At 39.2% G+C, this 20,720-nt stretch overlaps 1 protein-coding gene across 1 annotated transcript in view; it reads right to left on the reverse strand.

Moving 5' to 3' along the window:
- The window catches only part of DMGDH (dimethylglycine dehydrogenase), a 50,886-nt gene that overhangs the window by 14,634 nt on the left and 15,532 nt on the right, over positions 1-20,720 (reverse strand). The window contains exons 6-14 of the mRNA XM_084278595.1: positions 17,308-17,556; positions 15,977-16,175; positions 11,021-11,190; positions 10,709-10,862; positions 9,656-9,821; positions 7,007-7,137; positions 3,301-3,518; positions 1,969-2,126; positions 875-934 (exon numbers count right to left, since the gene is read on the reverse strand). Coding sequence (XP_084134721.1) covers positions 875-934; positions 1,969-2,126; positions 3,301-3,518; positions 7,007-7,137; positions 9,656-9,821; positions 10,709-10,862; positions 11,021-11,190; positions 15,977-16,175; positions 17,308-17,556 — 1,505 coding nt within the window. The remainder of the gene's footprint in view (positions 1-874; positions 935-1,968; positions 2,127-3,300; positions 3,519-7,006; positions 7,138-9,655; positions 9,822-10,708; positions 10,863-11,020; positions 11,191-15,976; positions 16,176-17,307; positions 17,557-20,720) is intronic.

The raw sequence follows: 20,720 nt of genomic DNA on the forward strand, positions 1-20,720 counted from the left end.
CAACTGCTGTTTTAGTTGACGGGCTAGTGACAGCAACAGATTATATTAGAGCTGCACAGGGAATGATTTCACATTTCATGGAGAGGTCCTCTATTTGACTGAGCTAGGACACTTAGTTTGGATTTCATTTAGACCAGAAAAGGGAATCACAAGGAATTTCTCTATCTTTAGAATATAACAGAGGTTTATTTGCTAAAATATGAATATAAGAAAATGGAGGTGGTGATAAAAGGAAATAGAATATATTCTCATCTTTACTGCATATTTAAATTCAACTAGTCCCATTCTCTAAACTTCAAATCAGGCAGGAACAAGTTATGAGCAGAAGACGTTTTCAGAAATGCTATGAATAAGTAATTGTTATTATTTTTTAAACCAAGATATTAATTTAACTTATATTTGACTCTTATTCAAGTTGTCAGACACCAGGTCTTCTGAAAAATCCATTGTTTTTCCAATAATTGCTGTACCAGAATGGTAGCAAGGGAAAATGATCCTACAGACAGCTCCTTTAACAAGAACAATCAGGTAAAAAGCTTTCACAACACGAAGAGGCTTGTTCAGCTTGTATACACATGCTTAGAAAAGCATAAGACTAAAATTTCTCTACAAAAAGAAATCACAAAGAGATCTCATGTAGACAACATTGAGTATTTGCAAATTCCCGACCTAATGTGTAATTTTGTTAGGAAGAAACAGAAGAATAGGAAACTTTTAAAATACATTGGTACTTAATAAAGTAATTAATCTTATATAGAGTGAAAAAAGGTGCTCAGTTCCTTTTCTAAACCTATTTTATTTTACAGATTATGGTTTTCTTTTCAAACACTTACCCTTGAGCATAACAGAACACTTTGACAATAATAAAGCATACCTTGTTTAGCTTTACAAAGTATTCCAGTCCAGCTTCCAAGGGATTAGTGTCGCAGTTCATCTGTTAAAGAAAAAATGAGTTCATCATCAGTACACAATGGACTATCACAGTTTTAGGGTTGGTGGGTTTTGTTGTAGTTCCTCTGTGCAGCCTACTCTTGGGGCAGTGTATGCCACACTGTGTATGTGCAGCTTCCATTTGTGGTCCCTACATGCAATTTCAAAATAATATCTACTATTATGCCTAATAGAATGTATAGATATGTAAATCCTTAATCTAATTTTCAGTATGCAAAGTATACACACATTTTGGTAAGAAACAAGACTTTTCATCAAAGCAGAGTGAAATTTGCAGAAGACTGAATAATGGAGGTATGCAGATTAACTGGAACACAGCAGAATGCCTTAGCTGGAGAGGAAGGCAACACACAAAGTCAATCCTATTTGCCACCTTTCCATTAGCTGTAAGGGGAATGATTTGTCAGGCAGCATCTGAGGAAAGAATGAAAATAACTATCACTGGGCAAAAGACCTCTAAATGCCCACTACTTCAACTCCATGAGTTCTTTCCTTTCCAAAGGAAAGAGGAAAAAATCAGCTAAGGAGAAATGGTACTGATTTTCCCCAAATTCTCTGGGCCCCCTGAGTAGTTCTGTATTGTGAGTAAATTTGGCAGAAACAAGCTAATGGGAAATGGAAAGTTCCAAATGTATTACAAAGCAAGACTAAATGGCCTCTCATGACATAGTTAATGCAGAAATAAAACATTTTCAGAATCTACCAGCCAGACCTTTGTTTTCAAAACACTAGAGCTCAGCAAAACCCCATAATTTTGTTATACACAAGAGGGAAAAACATCAGTGAATAAGTGTCTCTCTGCCAGAAGTGCAATGGAATATACTAGTTATTTTTATTTAGAAAAGACACTGTTCAGAATTATTGCAGCTTTCCCTGCACAAGGTAAATTTCCTTTTCAGGCTAAATTGAGAAAATGGAAGAAATACTCTCTGATCTAGCCCTAACTAAAAGCTGTACATTCACAAAGAAATAACAAAAATAAAGAGAAAGAATAATAAAGAAGTTATATTTCCTGACCTCTGCTCCCCAGGCTCGAAACCCCTTTTCCAGCCTTAAAGCATTTAGAGCGTATGTTCCAAAATTGTCGATTCCCTCTTTTTGCCCAGCTTCCATGATTGCACTGTAAAGAGCTACAGAATCTTCTTTTCTATGATAGAGCTCCCAGCCCAATTCACCTGTTACACAAACAAGATTAATGGCATCAGCAGCTCAACAATGAAACAATCCTAATGAATACAGTCCATACTATATTTGCTGTATTACAAAGGCTATAATAAACATAGTCTTTGGAAAAAGTGGTGGTCAATGCTGTGTTAATTCACATTCTAGGGTCAGTTCTGCTATCATGTACCAAGCCTAATTCCCTGCAAGAAGCACCAGATAATTTAAGCCCTAGATTTTGAACAGCGGTACTATTATTCTAATTTAAACTGTTAACTGAAATCCAGGATGGGGGTGAGGGCTAATCAGAATAACTGATAAGAAAAGGTCATGTAACAAAGTCACAATGGCAGATGAAGCTTAAGGGCCTTATAAACAGATAATGACTTGGCAAGTGAGCAGCGAGTGTAACTGAGTGCAAGTAAGCATAAAACGAGCATATTGTATCATATTTAGTACAACAGAAAGAGGATTTGAGCTGCTTCATAATGGTCTGAGTTCAGCCCCTCACAGTAGCGACAGACATAAAAATAAAACCTGAGAAAAACAAATACTCAGCATTACAGTGTTACATTTTCAAGGCACTTGACAAACACTAATATATGGTAATCAAAAAACAATTCTTGACGTTGGTTTTGCAGCAAATACCACAGAGGTTATCAGAACTGGCCTTTTGTTCTGTAAAATAAATATTTACACTATAGGGTATTCCAGAGAAAAAGGTCTTGGAAAACTCAGCACAGACCCTGACCAGATCACATTTGGAATATTGATGCTCACGCATTTGTATATAAAACAGGATGAACTTCATAGGATCATAGAATCAGAGAAAGGTTAGGGTTGGAAAGGACCTTAAAGACCATCAAGTTCCAACCCCTCTGCCATGGGCAGGGACACATCTGACTAGACCAGGCTGCTCAAGGCCCCATCCAACCTGGCCTTGAGCACTGCCAGGGAGGGGGCATTCACCACCTCCCTGGGCATCCTGTTACAGTGTCTCACAACCCTTGTAGTGAAGAATTTCTTCCTAATATCCAATCTAAATCTACATCCTTACAATTTAAAACCATTCCCTCTCTTACTAACTCATTGCTTATGAATACATGATGAGATTTATTTTTCAGCTTCAATTTAGTTACACTTATTTATTGCCTGTTTCCTTAAGAGGCTGTTTTCTCCATTGCTTACCTGTGTATGATATCCTAATGGCAGTAACAGAAATATCAGAAAATTTCAAATGTCTAGACTGGAGAAACTTAAATGAACCATCACTGAGATCCTCACTTGTCAACTTCTGAAGAATCTGTCGGGCATATGGGCCTGCTACACCAAGTACTCCCATCTCATCTGTCATGTTTTCTATTTCAACTTTATATCCACCTCTCGTTACTTCTTCTTCTATCCATCTGCATTTAAAACATAACAGTTTTGCTTAATTTTTTATGAAAAATAATTGATTTAGATAAAGATTAGAAAGGCATATTTTTTTGTTGGTGTTCACTTTCCCAGCAGCTCCCATTACCACACTTTCTCAAAAACAATGGTAGTATCTTAAACCAATTTTTTTGTAACACTATCATGTAGTATCATGGCCTGACTATAGTTGACTCCTGATACTTAATTGGGTGGACGAGTACTTCTGTTCCACAGGTCACTAGGTATCACAGAGAACTTGCCTTTTATCAGTGGTCAGAGTACTCTGCATTAACCTTAAAATAATTTAGAAATTATTTAAAATTATTTTATGTTGGTCTTGAGGAAGAATTTCCATATTCACACTTCAAGACCTATGTTTTTTTCTGAATTTTGTTCCCTTCTGAGATTTCTCAGACAGCAGCAGTGATGAAGTAAAATGAATGTTTGAACTACAAAGCAGTCAGGATTCACATGTGGTATATTGAAAGATGATGTGATATTCCAGTTGAACAGTAACAGATTAATAGAAGGCTAGATAGTAGAAAATGTAATAATAGCTATTAATATGCATTGCTAGGGAAAAGTAATATAAATTCTTGCTGTGAACTGCATCTTAATTACTTTTTAAATGACAGCAGATGAGTGACCATGATCTTATGACCTGGTAGCAACATGATTGAGCTACCAGTGCTACGAGGTGTTAGAGCAGCAGTCTGTCAAGACAGGTTTTTCCAACAAAGGGAGAAGAGTCAGTGTTGCTGCACAGGGATTTGTGAGATTTCTTCTACACCTTTCTTCTACGTGTTTCCGACCACCCAAGAAAGATCAGTTCTAACTGGAGCAGTTACTGGGAGGGCTACTGCAGAGTCACAGAATATCCTGAGTTGGAAGGGACCTATAAGGATCATCAAGGCCAGCTCCTGGCTCCACACAGGGGCAGCCATATCTGTGCATTGGACTGAGGGTATCGTCCCAACACTTCTTGAACTCAGTCAAGCTGGGTGCTGTCACCCCTTCCCTGGGGAGCCTGTTCCAGTGCCCAGACACACTCTCAGTAAAGAATCTCCTCCTAATATCCAGCCTAAACCTCCTCTGTCACAGCTTCATGCCGTTCCCTCAGGTTCTATCACTGGTCACCAAAGAGAGGAGATCGGCGCCTGCCACTTTGCTCCCCCTCATCAGGAAGACACAGACCGTGATGAGGTCTCCCCTCAGCCTCCTCTTCTCCAGGCTAAACAAACCAAGGGACTTCGGTTTCTCCTCATAGGACCTCCCCTCAAGACCCTTCACCATCCTTGTTGTCCTCCTCTGGACATTCTCCAATATTTCTGTGTCTCTCTTGTACTGTGGTGCCCAAAACTGCACATAGCACTCAAGGTGAGGCTGCACCAGCACAGTGTAGAGCAGGACAATCGCCTCTCTGAACTGGCTGGCCACGCCATGCTTGATGCACCCCTGGACATGGTTGGCCCTCCTGGCTGCCTGGGCACACTGCTGGCTCATGTTTAACTTGCTGGAGACCAAGACCCTCAAATCCCTCTGAGCATGGCTGGCCTCCCAGTGTCTGATCCCCCAGTATGTATGTGTAGCCAGGGTTGCCCCTTCCAAGGTGCGGAATCTGGCACTTGCCCTTGCTGAACTTCATGCTGTTGGTGATTGCCCAGCTCTCCAATCTGTCCAGGTCTCTCTGCAAGGGTTCTGTACTCACAAGAGAGTCAATGGCTCCTCCCAATTTGGTGTCATCTGCAAGTTTACTTAAGACATCCTCTAGTCCTATGTCCAGGCCATTTCTGAAAATATTAAAAAGAACTGGCCCTAAAATGATACCCTGGGGAAGCCCACTAGTGACTGGCCACCAGCCAGATGGAATCTCATTCACTATCACCCCCTGGGCCCAACCCTTCAGCCAATTGCCCAGCCAGTGCATTGTGGCTTTGTGTAGTTTTATGCTGGACATTTTATCTATCAAGATACTGTGAGACACAGTATCGAAGCCTTGCTGAAACCCAAAAAAATAACATCAGCTGGTTTTCCTTGGTCAACCAGCTACCATGATGATGCAAGGAGTGGTGAGTCTGTTTTACAAGAGGAGTTGAAGTTGTTTTGATAAATGAAGACAGATGTTCCTGCTCATTGCAGGGGGGTTACACTATATGACCTTTAAAGGTCCCTTCTAACCCCAACTATAATTGTTCTATGTAGTGCACTAAATAGTCAAATCTGTCACTGGTGGCATTGATGGTGTTTTCTGCTGAGATTCTGACATGATGACGGACACAGGAATCTGGGACAGAGCCAGGGAAAGAGATAATTTAAATGTATGGGAGAGTTTTTTCAAGATAAGATAAATAAGTTATCTCATAGAACTGAGCACAGATTTGCCTTTGGATGCAGAAAGTATTTATAAAAGCATACAAAAAGAGTAAACAATAAAAACAATGAATGTAAGAAATCTCAAAATAAATTCTTCTGTCAACAGAAATGTGCAACGAGGCTTGTTCCTTCCTGAATAGAGAATTTAAGTATTGGCAGGAAGTTCAGCTTTGAGTTTTGATTTAATAAAAAATATCTGCTGGGTCTTTTCTTTCAGGGACCTCACAAAATAAATGGAGTATATTTTAAAATCTTATAAATTACTACTTTGTTAAGCAGTGTTAAAATATCTCAGGCACAGGGGAGTACCAACCACTACTGATGAAATTCTGTAGAAGTAAATTCATTAGATCTGTTTCTGCCATTTGGTTCCTGAATGTGACCATGGTCCTACTGATTCCCATGGGACTGTTACAAAACAGTACTGTATTCATCATCTGTTGGAATAGCAAATGTCAATCTTTTATGTGCTGATTAATTTCAAATAGCTGATTTGTCAGCAATCTCCTGCAAGAAAAGTTTTCTTTGTATGTATGTATGTACAGCTACTTATTGCACTCAGTATGTCCCTTCCGAAGCTCATCTATGAAAAACACTGTAATGTGGCCACCCTGTAACTGATTCTACCTCCCTTTTTTCTGCTGTTTTGAATAGTGATCTAAGGCCAAATCAGAAGACGTTATCACAGTATCAGGAAGACTGAGCTCCCCATCTGTATTGGCCAGGTCAGTGCCTGTGGGGTCATCCATGTTTAAAGCCAATTTTCTTATTTGCGTAAGAGAAAACACTAGAAAGGAACAACTGTGCTGTGTTCCATCACACAATGCCAAACAACAAAACAAGAGCTACCTCTGCTAAACCATATTACATAACTATCAGTATATTCTCCATCTTTTTACAGCAACAGTGACCCAATATGCAACTGCTCATGCTTCAGGATTCAGCTCAAACAAGTTTCTAAGAAACCAAAATCAATAAATAAGTAGAATTCACCTGAACCTAGTTTGTTGAGTAACAATTAAGAATTTGGCCCTTAGTAAAAAAAGTTTCTATATTAATGTGACTGTATAGTACTGTGTACTTACTGTGTCAAAAATAAACTAACCTCAGATCATGGAGTTCTGACCCTGAGCCAGTGACAAGCATAAATTCTCCAGGATACAGTTGAGAGACTGTTAGCTCAGCATAAACTTTTCCTCTTGGTGTTAACATATGGCTTATATTTGTGGAGCCCACCTACAGAGTAAAATTTGCAATTATTAAGAATACAAAACAAAACCTTTGAACTCTTAAGCATTATGAAATATATGGAAATATGTCATTACTTGAGAGAACAACATTTTTTTTATTTGTTCTGTTATGCTATAATAAGAGTGGACAGATACACGATTGGCCAAGCTTCAGTTTTACACTGGAAACATCACTTTTTTCATTGAAAAAATGGAACTTTTTGAAATGAGATAAATCAAGACCTTTATAAACTTTGTTAATTATGTATTACACAAAGTTTTCTTAAGCTACATTTAAGAATGCATTTTCAGTGCAAATTCAATCGATTTTAGTTTGTTCTTTTATCATCAGAAAAAAAAATCATGTGTTATTTGCATATTTTTTTCAATCATGTGAATAAGGCTTTCAACTCATGTTAATAAGGATAACATTACTTTGTCCCTTAATTTAAAGAGAGAGATATTGAGCTGGTTTATGCTTCTGTGGCCCTGATTCATGCACACTCCTATGTTTTATGTAGTTGCTGACTATCAATCCACATCTCTGTATATTTGAATTGGGTTCTGTGTAGAAATCTGATTCTTTACAGGCAAAAAATCAAATAAGAGTTACTTAGCTGTGACCATGAAACATATACATGTTCATACAGGTATCATCCATAGAAACAGAAATATAAATGTGACACAGATGGTGTGCTGTCTGGCTCCAATGGCAGAAATTAGTCTCTCTTATCTCATTCTGCTTTCATAAGAACCTTGTCAATCACCCAGTCAATGCCCAGATCCCAGACAATGAATGGAAAAAGGAACTGAATTGCAGATATTAAACATTCTTTTCCGAGGTCATATCACATTAATATAGTTACTGACATATTATGGGCACAAAACTGAGTTCTCAGGGTCTTTTGGTAGTCACTCACAACCTGGTTCTGATATAAATACATGTCAAGCAACTTCACTCAGTTATTTTATGATGTGGACAACCTTGAACAGTACTAAAAATCAGCTAGCTTAAATAATCAACTCTTGTGAATACTGGATTTTTTTTAATTGGACTCATAAACTGTTCATACTAATTTGCTGCCTATCTTTCTTTTTCTCCTTAGCAACTCTTATAAAACTCCATAGAAAGCACTTGCTTTTTCTCATAATTTCCTGTTTGATTCTGCTTTTCCCCAGCCACATAAATGTATTCAGGTAGTGTCATCTAACTGATGACAGTTATCCCAAGCTAGAAAGAAGAAAAACTTTTAATCTGTATTGCTATCACAAAATCAACACAGTAAAAAATAGGACCACATAGTAATTCAGGGTCTTCTTTCTCCTAAAGCTTTAGGATGCCATTCTTGTGTACAGCCTTCCCATTCAGCTGAATCTGACCTCTGCTTTCATAACCACAATCTCAGTCTACCTACTCTCTTCCTACCCTTCTTCCCTCTGGTGTCTGAAGCAGCTAAAACACCACCTACAGCAAAAACTTACGAACTTTTGTGCTGAAATGAGCAAACCCCATGGCTACAGCACTTGGAAGGGAACATCTGCCTGCTGGAAGTGTATCTCTGAAGATGAGATACTAGATGAGAATGGGTGACAAAGCAGGAAGACAAAGAGACTCATGGAGTACTAACATAAACTGAGGACCAAGAATAGGAAACCTGGGGTAGTTTGTCACAGTGTGCTGTTTTTGAAAACAGGATAATACTCAGAGGATCTGTGAGCAGCCACACTTGGGCAGAAAGGACAGGTGTGAGCTGAAAGCTGAATATCCTGAATATCCTATTTCAGGCAGCCCACTGTAGAACAGTCAGTATGAATGGGGTGGCAGATAAGCATGGGTCATATTTTTAAAAAAAATACAAAACAAAACACAACAAAACTGTTCCCTTGGGCAGCCAGGAAGAACAACATCCAGCTAAGGTCAGCCAAGAGGACCTTCCACTGTTTTCCTCTGCTGCCTAAAGTAGCCACAGTATATCACAGCGTTAGGTAGGCAGCTGTCAAGATAGTCTAATACTATGGTAAAAGAATTTCAGGTGATATTCCCTTGGACTTCTTTAGACAAAAAATTGAAACACAGAAGGTTCCGTGGTTCCAGGAAGCAATACTCTACTGTAAATCCAACTGTGCACAGGAACAGGTTTCCCAGAGAGCTCCAGTGGAGTCTGCATTTTTGGAGATACTTAAAAGCCATCTGAACATAGTCCTGAGCAATGAGCTCCAAGTAACCTGCTTGAACAAGGGGTTGGACAAGTTGATCTCCAGAGGTCCCTTCCAATTTCAACCATTCTACGATTCAATTATTTGTGTCAAAGGTTCTTCTATGTGAAGCTACTCTAAAATAAACCCCACTGTCCATACCCTTAACTGAGGGAAATACATCTCCTGACACAGCAATTTCTTCAAAGGATTTGAGTGCTCAGTATCTGAAAGATATGGCAATAATATTATGCCTCATTTTCCATTTCTGAAACAGATCTTGTTTGTTTAAATTCTATATTCAAAATAATTAGCACTGTCCCGTTTACCTTTGGAACAACATTTGCAAATAGATGATCCAGCAGCTTAAGAGAATCTGTGCCTTTTACTTTAAACTTGCCAAATGGTGACAGGTCAATCACACCGACTTTTTCCATAACCTGTTTATACTCACGGCCCACAGGTTCAAACCAATTGGTGCGCCGAAAACTGGGTCTGAAACAGAGCATTTACACACATAAAACAAAAACCCAACTTGGAAATTTTGTGCTTTTTTGCAGCAAAGCATAGTCTTCAGTTTCTTCAGCTCAATTATCATTCAAAAGAGATAGACTTTCCTAATACTAGGTAGCTTACCCAATATTTTCCTTGGTCTAACATAGCTTAATTATTAAAATCCTTTAACAACAGAGAAAGATATGGGTTGGTATTTTATCAACTATTCTGCACAATAAACTGTGTACTATTCAAATGTTAGAAGAAGTAGTAGTCTGTTGTGCAAATTTACAGCATACTTGGTTGCCGAATCATTTATTTGAGTTTAAGGTGTTAAAGGCTTTATTTCTGAACAGCAGCGTATGTCTCCTTATTCCTTTATGAGTCTCATTTAGATTGGGACTCCACTATCCCAATGGAAAACATTTATTTGCTGGATATTCCGTGATACAAGCAGGTAACTAGGCAGGCCAGTACAGAAAAAAAAAAAGAAAAAAGAGAAGAAGGAAATAAAAGGAGGACAGAACTTCACCTTTCCTGAGAATTATACAGAGAGGAAGCAGCTTTTTCATGAAAACTCTATACTGATCAAATAATCAGTGCTGCTGATCAAATTATAAGGGGGAAAAATACAAACACATAACAAATTGTTCTCTAATATTTTTCTTGAACTAGGATGTTCCCTAGATGTGTGTTTCAAAATAGCTGCATTATCAGAATGAGAAATGGATTATAAACTACAGAAAAATCAATAATGGAAGATCAACCTAATAGATACTTGGATCTTAAATAAAGTATAAATATATGCTGCTTATTAAATTTAACTCATCTGGCCCTTAATATCATGACAATTTATCAGATTGGGGGGAAGCTAAACTTTTATATACTTGTATCCAGTCTCATCTCCAGGTTTGTAGAACCAATGAGGTTGCTCCCATCCTGCATGAAAGCCCATTGAACATTCTGATTTCAGCAAATCATACAGCCCACTGGTTCTTTCTGTAGGTCTCCCAGCAAATCTTTCTTCTTTAGGGTAGCCAACTAGAGGGAAAAGATAAACAAACCAAAAATCATGGCATACTCAATACTGTACATCATTTAATACATATATATATATATATATATATGTATTACATCTAGAGGCAGGCTTTCTTGGAATTAATTTTCAGGATATAAATGTATTTTAAAAAATACCTTACCAATGTTATTAAAACCATAAGATTCTCTTGCTTTGGCTGCTGTGTATTCTGTAGTGGTCCACTTTCCATATCGGTTGGGATCTAATTCTATCAGGTCAAATGGAGGTTCTCCCTCAAGGATCCAGTCACTGAGGTACTTCCCTATGCCACCAGCATGTATAATTCCATACCTGAAAAACAGGGAAAAGTCTTGTAGTGCTAAGTCTTTTATTGTGTGTTTTTAAAATTTAGTACTAGCATATATATGACTAGTAATTTAGTATGCTAAATTGTTCCTTATTTTGGTTTGTTGTTCTATTTTGTCTTGTTTTCCAAGACTACATACTTTATTGACAGATACTTCTACTGACTCACTGTCAGCAGCAAAACTCCATTGCCAATGTATGGCATTTGTAGTGCTTGAGATTACATCAAACTCTTTCTCTGAAGTTCAGAATTAAACAATCTTTTCTGGAGACATCAGAACTCTTCAAAAATTAATACTAAAGAAAGTTCTCAAGCTTCTGATATCAATTAAATACACTTTCTAGTCATAGAATACCTCATCTTTTTCAATGATTTGATGAAAACAGACACAGGTTTGAAAAGCAGACTGGGACTTCCCAGCAGCTACAATGAATATTTACTTTACAGTGAAAAGAGCAACAGCAGCAAAAGCCAGGAGACAGCAGTACGAAGACAACTTTACAGAAACAGGGAATGTAGCAGAACTGCAGATAAAACTAGAAGACTTGTTTGCAGTGGTGCCAGAATTGAATGCTGTTTTTTCTCACCTGATTTACCTTCTCTGTTCTCCACTACAACTAAAAAAGAAATGGTTCCAGAAAGCTTGTGCTAACAAAATAAACAGGTAGAAATTTTAACAGAAAATACTACCAGAAAGCCTATTCTGTTCCTACATAAAGAGTGTGTGAAGGATCAGACTGTAGAGATCTCTTATTAGAAACCTTTATTTAACGAATGACAACAGATAGCAAGGTAGCTGCTCAGAAGTTATGAAGTGACAGGTGTAAGGATTCCTTCCTTAAACATTTTGTACATAATTCTATACTGTCAGAATGCGTGACATTTGGCCATCCATACAGAAAAAAGCAGTGTGTGAAATGTGCTCCTGTGAGGTACCTGAAGTGGGCAACTGGGTACAAGGATCTTCATTGTGCTGCAGTACGTGCATGTCACTTTATCAACCTACTTGTGGTCAACCAGTATTATGTAATGTGGAACGGCAGGCACCTCAGATTTGACACCACAACATTTAACTACCAGTAATTACTAATGACTGAATTACAATGTTTTTCTTTTAATACCTCTTTGAATGTTTGCCATGCCTAAAAAAAAAAGAAGTGTCAAAACAGCATCCTGTCCTGGAAAGTTCTGAAAATAAATTATTAGTTACTTGTGAAATGCTTCAGTGAGCACAGCAAAAAAAAAATTCTCAAGAAAAAGTAAGTCTGTCCAAAACCAAATTTAGGTTAGCATGCAGTAATTAAATCACAGACATTCATACTGAATAGGGAAGCTAAACCAAAATTTAATTGCTGTTCATCAACTTTGCATTTTGAATGCTATGCCCTCAACTAAATTGGCAAGAATACGTGGGGGAAATAAGGATGTAATCATTTTCAGTTCTAACGCATATGTCTAATAATACATTCAGATTACACAGCCAACTTAGTTCTAGCACTAACTGTAGAATGCCTGGCTTCATAATCTTGATGAAATCAAAGTGATATAGTGGGGGTTCATCTGTAATTATTTATTTAAATAAAACAGAAATAGGAAACCTTTGAGTACTTGAAGTAATTCTGCCAAATGCACTTTAGACTGTTCAGCATAAATACTTAGATTCCCATACCAAACTTTTATCACTGCACTTGATGGAGTAAAGGTGAGTGACCATGGCTTCAATGCCTTCAAGAATGTCTCCAGAAGACATTTTAGGCAGTTTAACTCTCCCTGCACCATTCCCTGCAGCCAAAAGCATAGAGGAACACAGCACAGACACCACCGCGGGACTGCATATGGGAACAAACAACAAATGCAATTCAGCTTTTTAGCTTCAGCTGAAGATGATGTCAGGGGTACCTTGGGGGCAAGACCACCCTGCAATGTGGAGCTGCTACTGCAAGCACAGCACGGCACGTTGGCTGACAGGTCTCCACATTCTGCAGAGCTTTGCCATGACGACTCTGTGCAATCAGTTGATTTTTGTGCTCCTATCTGGGCCCACATTATCACAGACTTTAAATCACGCAGGGTGCCCAAATCCCACATTACCTCAGGCAATGGGCAGCTGATTGTATCAACTGCAGTCCTGCTACAGAAGAATAAAATACATGCTTTGCAGGGATGTGATGTTACAAGTAGCTGTAAAGAACAGTACACTCTATGAATCTCAATCTTCAGATGAGGATTTAGAGAAAATTTCCTTAATGAACACAAAATGCCCTTCTCTGTTCTGCTTCTCTCCTTGCAGTCCCTGAGAGATTATCTTCTCCATTGTCCCTGTGCTACTCTTGTGCCTTACTTATTTACAAGGCCTTGCTTCTCTTGATTTTCAACTAATTCCACTCCTCTTCCCTAAGAAATCTGAGTCCTTACACACCGTGGTCCCTTTCCTAGTGTCTCTGTCCCACATTTAGCTGTTTTTCTATACCATTTCTGCAGGAAAACTCCTGTTCCATCTCTGGCTGTTGAATACTACTACAAATAGAATTCCTGAATCTTAATGCAAGATTTAGTGACTGTCTATTAAGTGTTTATAAGCTGTAATATTTATAAAGCCTTGTGAACATGCCTTGTGGATGGAGAGGCAGAAATGCATTATCTTTGGAGAAAGATCATTTCTGCTAACTGTGAAGTTAATTTTCAGAACACAGGGAGATTAGAGCTTTTCAAAAGAGAGACTTCACCTCAAAAACCTTAATGCAGCAAAATAACATATCTTCCAAAAATCTTGTTATCTGGAATGGTTACACTATTTTGACTTAATTTTTTTCTGAATAAAATTCTACCCTACTCTTGTTGGCATTTTCAAAGCCGTAACTGAAAACAGTCTTAAATGGGAAGTGTTGAGCAACCTCAATAATAAACAGTGCTACGAGCAGTTAGCTGTGGGCTAACTATACCCCTAACTACTTTGCACATTAAAATGCCTAGCAAGCTGCTAATTTTAGATAATAAAAATCCTCTAAACTAACAGCACTAAGTCCTCTGTCACAATGTCCCTGCTAGTTGACTGTGAGATAAGGATTTGCTAATGCACACAAAAAATTACAACACTGGTAGAAACACTGCAGTGACCCAGAAGAGAGTGAACAGAGAGTCAAAAGTCCCTGAAAAGCAGACGTAGCAATCCAATACAGTAACATAATTGCGACCTGTTTCTAAACATTTAGACATTAATCAAATTACTCAAATAAGTTGTTTAAAGAAACTTAAGCATTAGAACACTGGTCTTCAGCTATTCCTATATGGAAATTCGATTCTGCTCCTGTTGACACCAATGAAGGAAAACAGGCTCCAAAGTCTGGCAGCACAGTGATGAACTTAAACAGTCTTTCTAGTGGACAGCGACTAGGCAAACCACTTTTGTAACTCTAAGTTCTGCAAATGTTACTAAAAGATAACAAATTTTTTTTCTTTAAATCCAAGCAGCAAAGGTGAATACCTTTCACAATGAATCATTGCAAAATTACCAAACCTTTTTATTTTGAGGGTCTCAGAAAGCGCATTAGTGGTACTGCCTTATCTTACAATCTGAGGGTTTGTTTGATTTGGACTGAAAGAAAACTGGAAAAAGCTGGATTTTGAACAGCAAGTTAGGCAATTGGAAAAACAATGTAAACAGAATGTGTTCAATAACATGTGCCTGGAAGTGTATTCAGTTCATTCTATCCATCTTGAATCAATGGTCAAATGGACAAATAAAGAGAAGGCAATAGGAGTTTTACCACTGACTTCAGCGGGGCCTGAGTATATAAGCTGTAAGTCACATTCAAAGACAACGTTGTAATGAGCAGGAGAGAATAAATGACGCAAGTAAAACACCCATTCCTGTTGTCACATTTGCATTTCTCCAACTGTCAGCAACATCATTTCTCAGCACAGCCTTCAAAAGTCAGCACCGTTACTGCATTCACATCCCTAGAGCAGTCAGTAACCCAGTACTGTGTTCCCAGACGGTGTTTAGATTGGATATTAGGAAAAATTTCTCCATCAAAAAGGGCTGTCAAGCACTGGAACAGGCTGTCTAGGGAAGTGTTTGAGTCACCATTCCTGGAGGTATTTAAAAGAAGTGTAGATGTGGCATGTAGGGACGTGGTTTAGTGGTGGACTTGGCAGTGCTAGGCTAACAGTCGGACTCGATGATCTTAAAGGTCTTTTCCAGCCTAAAAGATTCTACAATTTTATGCTGGCAGTGCCTTCTGCTTAGTATGCCTTCCACTCTTCAATCCAAAGTTGATACCATAGTAAAAGTTCTCCCTGGACCAATCATTCTTGCCACAGCATCAGTGACACTGGTTTCTGCATATGCCAAACAATGGTTGAATACAACCTAATTCAAAGCAATACATAAGCTAAACTGGAAAGTTTATTATAAAGCCCAGCACTCTTATGACTGTAACTTTCTGCACAGATAGTACCAAGTGCTACCCATTACTTGCTGCTTTGTTAAGTATCACAGAAATTTGCTTCCAGAATAAAAGGAAGAAACAAACTGAAAAAACAGTGAGAGTTGTGAAGAAGTATTGTATATATAATTGTGTATATATATTGGATATATAGTACAAGAGAGCTTGTATTATATAGGTAGTGGTAATTAAGCCTGTTTTGAATGATATTTTACATAAAACGTGTAAAATGACTCCCAATCCCACAAAAATTTGCAAAGCTTGAGCTGACTGCTATTTTAACAGTATTACTGATGAAAGTTGTCATAAAGAATTTACTCACCCAAACCCAATAGCTACCCAGTAATTTCTGACACCCTGATGTGGTCCGACCATTGGAAGAATGTCTGGAGAATAGGTGATAGGACCCGCAATGGTGTTTATGATGTCTGCATTTCTCAGAACTGGGACCATTTCCATAGCAGCTTCAATATGCTCTGTTATTCTGTCTAAGTCAGACTCAAAAAGTTCTTTCCCAAAACCTGCACAGATATTTGACTCTTATTATATACTTAATTACACTGAAAATACATTTAAAATACAGTTATGCAATCTACATACGTAAAGTTATACAGAATTAATCGCCAAGTATGTTCAAGCCTTTGCCACCCTATGTGAGAAGAATGGTGTGCAGAAACCCCTGGCTACGGGCATGATGGAGTTTATCGTCATTGCAGTTACACTGTCCTTTAACCCTAAGGTCACACAAATTCAACAGTCCAGTAGTAAGGCAGCAGAGGCACACAGAAACTTCCTTCCTTTTCTTCCACTTATTTTTCTCAGTAGGCCAAAGTCTGGGGAAGGGAGGAAAGATACTGCCTGTGTCAGCCTGTGATTTCCATGGTGTTTGTGGAGTTCCTGGATGTACTTCAGCCTTACGTCTCAGCTCTAAGCACTGCTGAAGATCAGTCTGTAGAGCGTCCTGACACAACTGTAGCCATTAAGTTCAGAAAGTTGTGACAGAGCAATCCACAGCCAAGCAATGCTGACAGCTCTTCCTTAGGAAACATTGTGCTTTTTTAAAACAGCAACAGGGTTGACAATATAACTTTCTGCCTGGAAGTGAATGACAAGCTGGATCCTAGATGTAATGCAGCAGTATGACATGACTGGCATTTTTTTGCACAAAAATTCTCTGTAAATCTATAGCTTTCTTGTACTTATATCTTAGCACAGCAATTTAAGACATTCCCTTGCTACAACTGTGCTAATGCTTGACAACCACATTATCTCTGTGGGAAGAGCAAAAACCCAAATGCCCTGTCAGTATGCTGGAGAGACCTGCAGCTTAAAAAAAAAAAATCTTTTCAGTTGCAAAAGGCTCCATAATGCAGATTTGGTGATTACATCCAATCATAAAGCACAGACACCTGTTCAGAGCAGGGCAAGACTATGTTGTAGATCAGTTTTTTGTGCCTGTTCAAATAGGCCTTTTTATTTCTATTGACTCTTATTATTGGAGTTCTATTCTCTGAATAAATGTTTTTGCATTGTAATCATGCACTGCAAATATTTATTTTCCATCACAGAAGGCAGCATGACAGACTGGGTTTTATACATCTTAAAACATGTGCTAATTGTTCTCAAGTTTAAAGTTGTAATGTTCTTAATTACCTGGTGGGACTCCATTTGTTACCCATGAGTCCTGCAGCTTCATCTTCTCCTCACTTTCATATGGGCCAAATAAAAGACCATCTCTTTCTTGCCTTAAATAATATGATCCTTCTAAGTCACGAATCACAGGCAATTCTGTTTTTAGGGCTTTCACTTCAGGGATAGTAGATGTCACAACATATTGATGATGAACAGGTATGAGTGGGTGCTGCAAGCCAATCATTTTGCCTATTTCACGGGCCCAGAAGCCTAGAGAAGACAAAAACCAAAATGGAATTATTCAAGGAGTAATTTCAGTGAATGGAAAATAACAGCAAAACATTTGCAGGTGGCACTATGCTTTGTGGAATTTTTTTCCCCATGCTTTTAACTTTCAAATGATTTGTTTTATTACCCAGAAAAATTTTGCCTCCATAATTCCATGACCTTGTTCCTAATTATACTACCAGGTATTCTAGTATACAGATATTAAAAAAAGAAAAAATTGGAAAAATACATATATGGCCTGCAAAAGTTCAGAAGATAATTTAATTAACAGTCCCACAAACCCCATAGTTTTTCAGTAAAGATGGTCTGCAACACAGTCCTAGCAAAGTCAGGGACACTTAAAAATCAGAATAAATGATCTCACATCATAGGTTTTAATCTGACCTCTTACTCTCAACCAGATGAGAATATGTCTTCACAAGAGAGTAATCAAGCCCTAACACCCCAATAGAGCAGTTCCAGCCAGCTAATCTCAAGAAGTTTCTCTCCTCTTTCATATGCATCATGTTACTCATATTCTTTGTCTCATGTAGCAATCAATCCATTATGATGTTCTTATTGGTGAGTAGCCAGTGTGCTCTCCCATAGATGTCCAATTAAAAGTTCTCATTGTCCTGGTTTTGGTCAGGACGGAGTTAACTTCTTTTGTAGCAGCGGATGGAATGCTGTGTTTGAGAGTTAAAATGAAAGCAGTGCTGATAACACCCTGATGTTTTTAGTTGTTGTCAGACAGTCAAGGACTTTTTCAGCTCCTCATATTTCTCTATTCATGAGAAAGGAGGGGATGAAACTAGGACAGGTGACCCAGACTGGCCAAAGAGGATATTCCATGCCAATTACGTCATGCTCAGTACAACGGGGGGGCTGATGGGAGGAAGAGAGGGGCGGCTCCAGGACGCGCAGTTTTGGGGGACGATCGGGTTCCGGGACGGTTCTGGGTGGCACAGCCTGAGTTGTGGGTTTGGTGAGAAACTGCATTGTGTATCAACAGCTTCATATATTTTTTGCTCTAAATTCTTGTTAGCATTGTTATATTTTATCTTTCTGTTATCTTAGTAAACTATCCTTATCCCAACCCACGGGCCTTTTAGTTTCTTGGTTTTGGGGTTATTTGCCCCTTCCTTTTCCCTTCCCTTGCCTCTCACCCCCCCTTACCCCTTCCCCTGCTCTTTTGTATCTCGGCTCTTAGCTGGCGTAAAACCACGACACTCAAAGAATGTGACCAGAAAAAAACCAAGCAACTATTTCCCTGTCCCAGAAGCCATTCAGGCCCTTCATGTATGTTAGTAGGTATAACTTAAAGACAACTGAATTTTAACTCTGTTTAGAACCCTCCAGACTAGCTGTTTCCAGCTGGTAAGATACATTCACATAGTGAGGTATCTGCGTCAAAGTGAAGGAGTGGAAGCCACTTAACTGCCAAGCGTCGTAGTTTGGTCTCCGCATCACTGCTGACGTGCTGTGGGGCTGGAACACATGGACCACTCGTAATCAGACCAATACAACTGACTGGGGTGGCGGCTGCTTTAAGCAGCTTGCAATATTCCCCGGACCCTCTCCCTGTTCTTTGGATCAAGGGGTCCAGGTCTCAGAAGTGTGAATGAAGAGGGAGAATCTAATGAAGCAGGAACACCAGCGAAATCCAGAAGTGATGGTTGGGGGAAAGTGATATAGAAGAGGAGGAAGAGCTATCAGGGCCTTCCAAATCAAAGGCTATGTGCTATGTGGCACCCAGAAGAAGGAGGCAGGTTAGCCTGGATCCTGTGCAACAAGGTGACTCAAAACTGTTTATGAAAAACTACCCACAGCAAGATTTCCTACTTAACACAGCTGCCCATTCTCCTGGAACTTAGACATGTGATAGCCATCTTAACAAACATACAACTTTTCTCCCTTTTTGCTGCTTACTTGTTGTACTCAAATGTTCCTACCTCTCTCTTCAATTCCATGCCGTCTAAGCTGTGGGGAAAATATAGCTCTCATATTGGTGCCCTAAGGGCACTAATATTCATTCACAACACTGAGTGGCTTCACCTGGGACATCCACCCATGAGCCTAGGAGTCTCATTTCAGGTCAGCTCAAGGCCTTCAGAACCTGTCTGAGCTGGATTGATTATAAGTGTGCCTGTTTACAGCTCTGTCACAACCATGCCCGTGCCTGGCCATGGACCTCATTGATCCAGACCCTGATCTGTGGACTACTTCCCAGCTTGACCTCAGCCCAGTCTCATCTCCGTGCTCCTGTTGATCACCAGGCAGCGTCTGACCCTGATTATCACCACCAGACCTGTTTCTGACCTGCGGATTGACCGCCAGGCTTGCTCTCAGACTGATTCATCACTGTGGATCTGCCTGTGCTTCATCCCCACAAACTTGTCTGGGTATCTGGCCTGTGGACTAACCACAGCTGCTAGTCCCCAGCCTGCCATGCTCCCTCCTTTGTGTGTTGAAGAATGGAGCCCTTGCTGTCTTGGCTCCTACCCTACCATTCTCACTACCATGTTTGGTTCCCTGTCCCGCGTGGAGCAGCTGGACTGAACTGGTTGCTGACGTTACCTTGGGACTACATCCTCTCATCTCTGGCATGGCTGAAAGCCAAGGCAATCAGGAAGGCTGAGTTGCCCTGTGCTGGCCTTGTGCCATTCCCCTACGCCAGGATGGCTGTCAGTCTCTCATTTAATTTCACAGACCAGCCTCAGATATAACACCCACAGTTTTTAAAATTTCTGAGTTTCTGAGGAAAATATTTTCTGTGGGGAGTTACTCAAGAATTGCTGACAACCAGGTAAAGCAAGGGAGCAGGAAATCCAGGATAATGATAGAGAGATCTCTTCAACTAAAAGCCCCTGCCCAGTATGCATTGTTTTGCGTTTATCATATGTAAAAGTTTTGCTCCTTAATGTCATCCTCACCAGTCGAAGATAAATCACTGACAGAACACTTGCTAGATCAGTTAAATTAGCTCAGAGAATATCATGGTGTAGTCATACAGTGATTCAAAACATCCTTTAAAGCTACTGAAATCTGACTTATGCTTCCGTATTTAAAAACTCCTAAGAAGTTTGAATTTCTAGCACATCTGCAAGGGTATCCTCCATTACACATGACAAATACAAATGTGGATTTCAGCAGAGGCTAACCATCTC

This window comes from Gallinula chloropus (genome assembly GCF_964237585.1).
Source record: "Gallinula chloropus genome assembly, chromosome: Z".
Classification (NCBI taxonomy): domain Eukaryota; kingdom Metazoa; phylum Chordata; class Aves; order Gruiformes; family Rallidae; genus Gallinula; species Gallinula chloropus.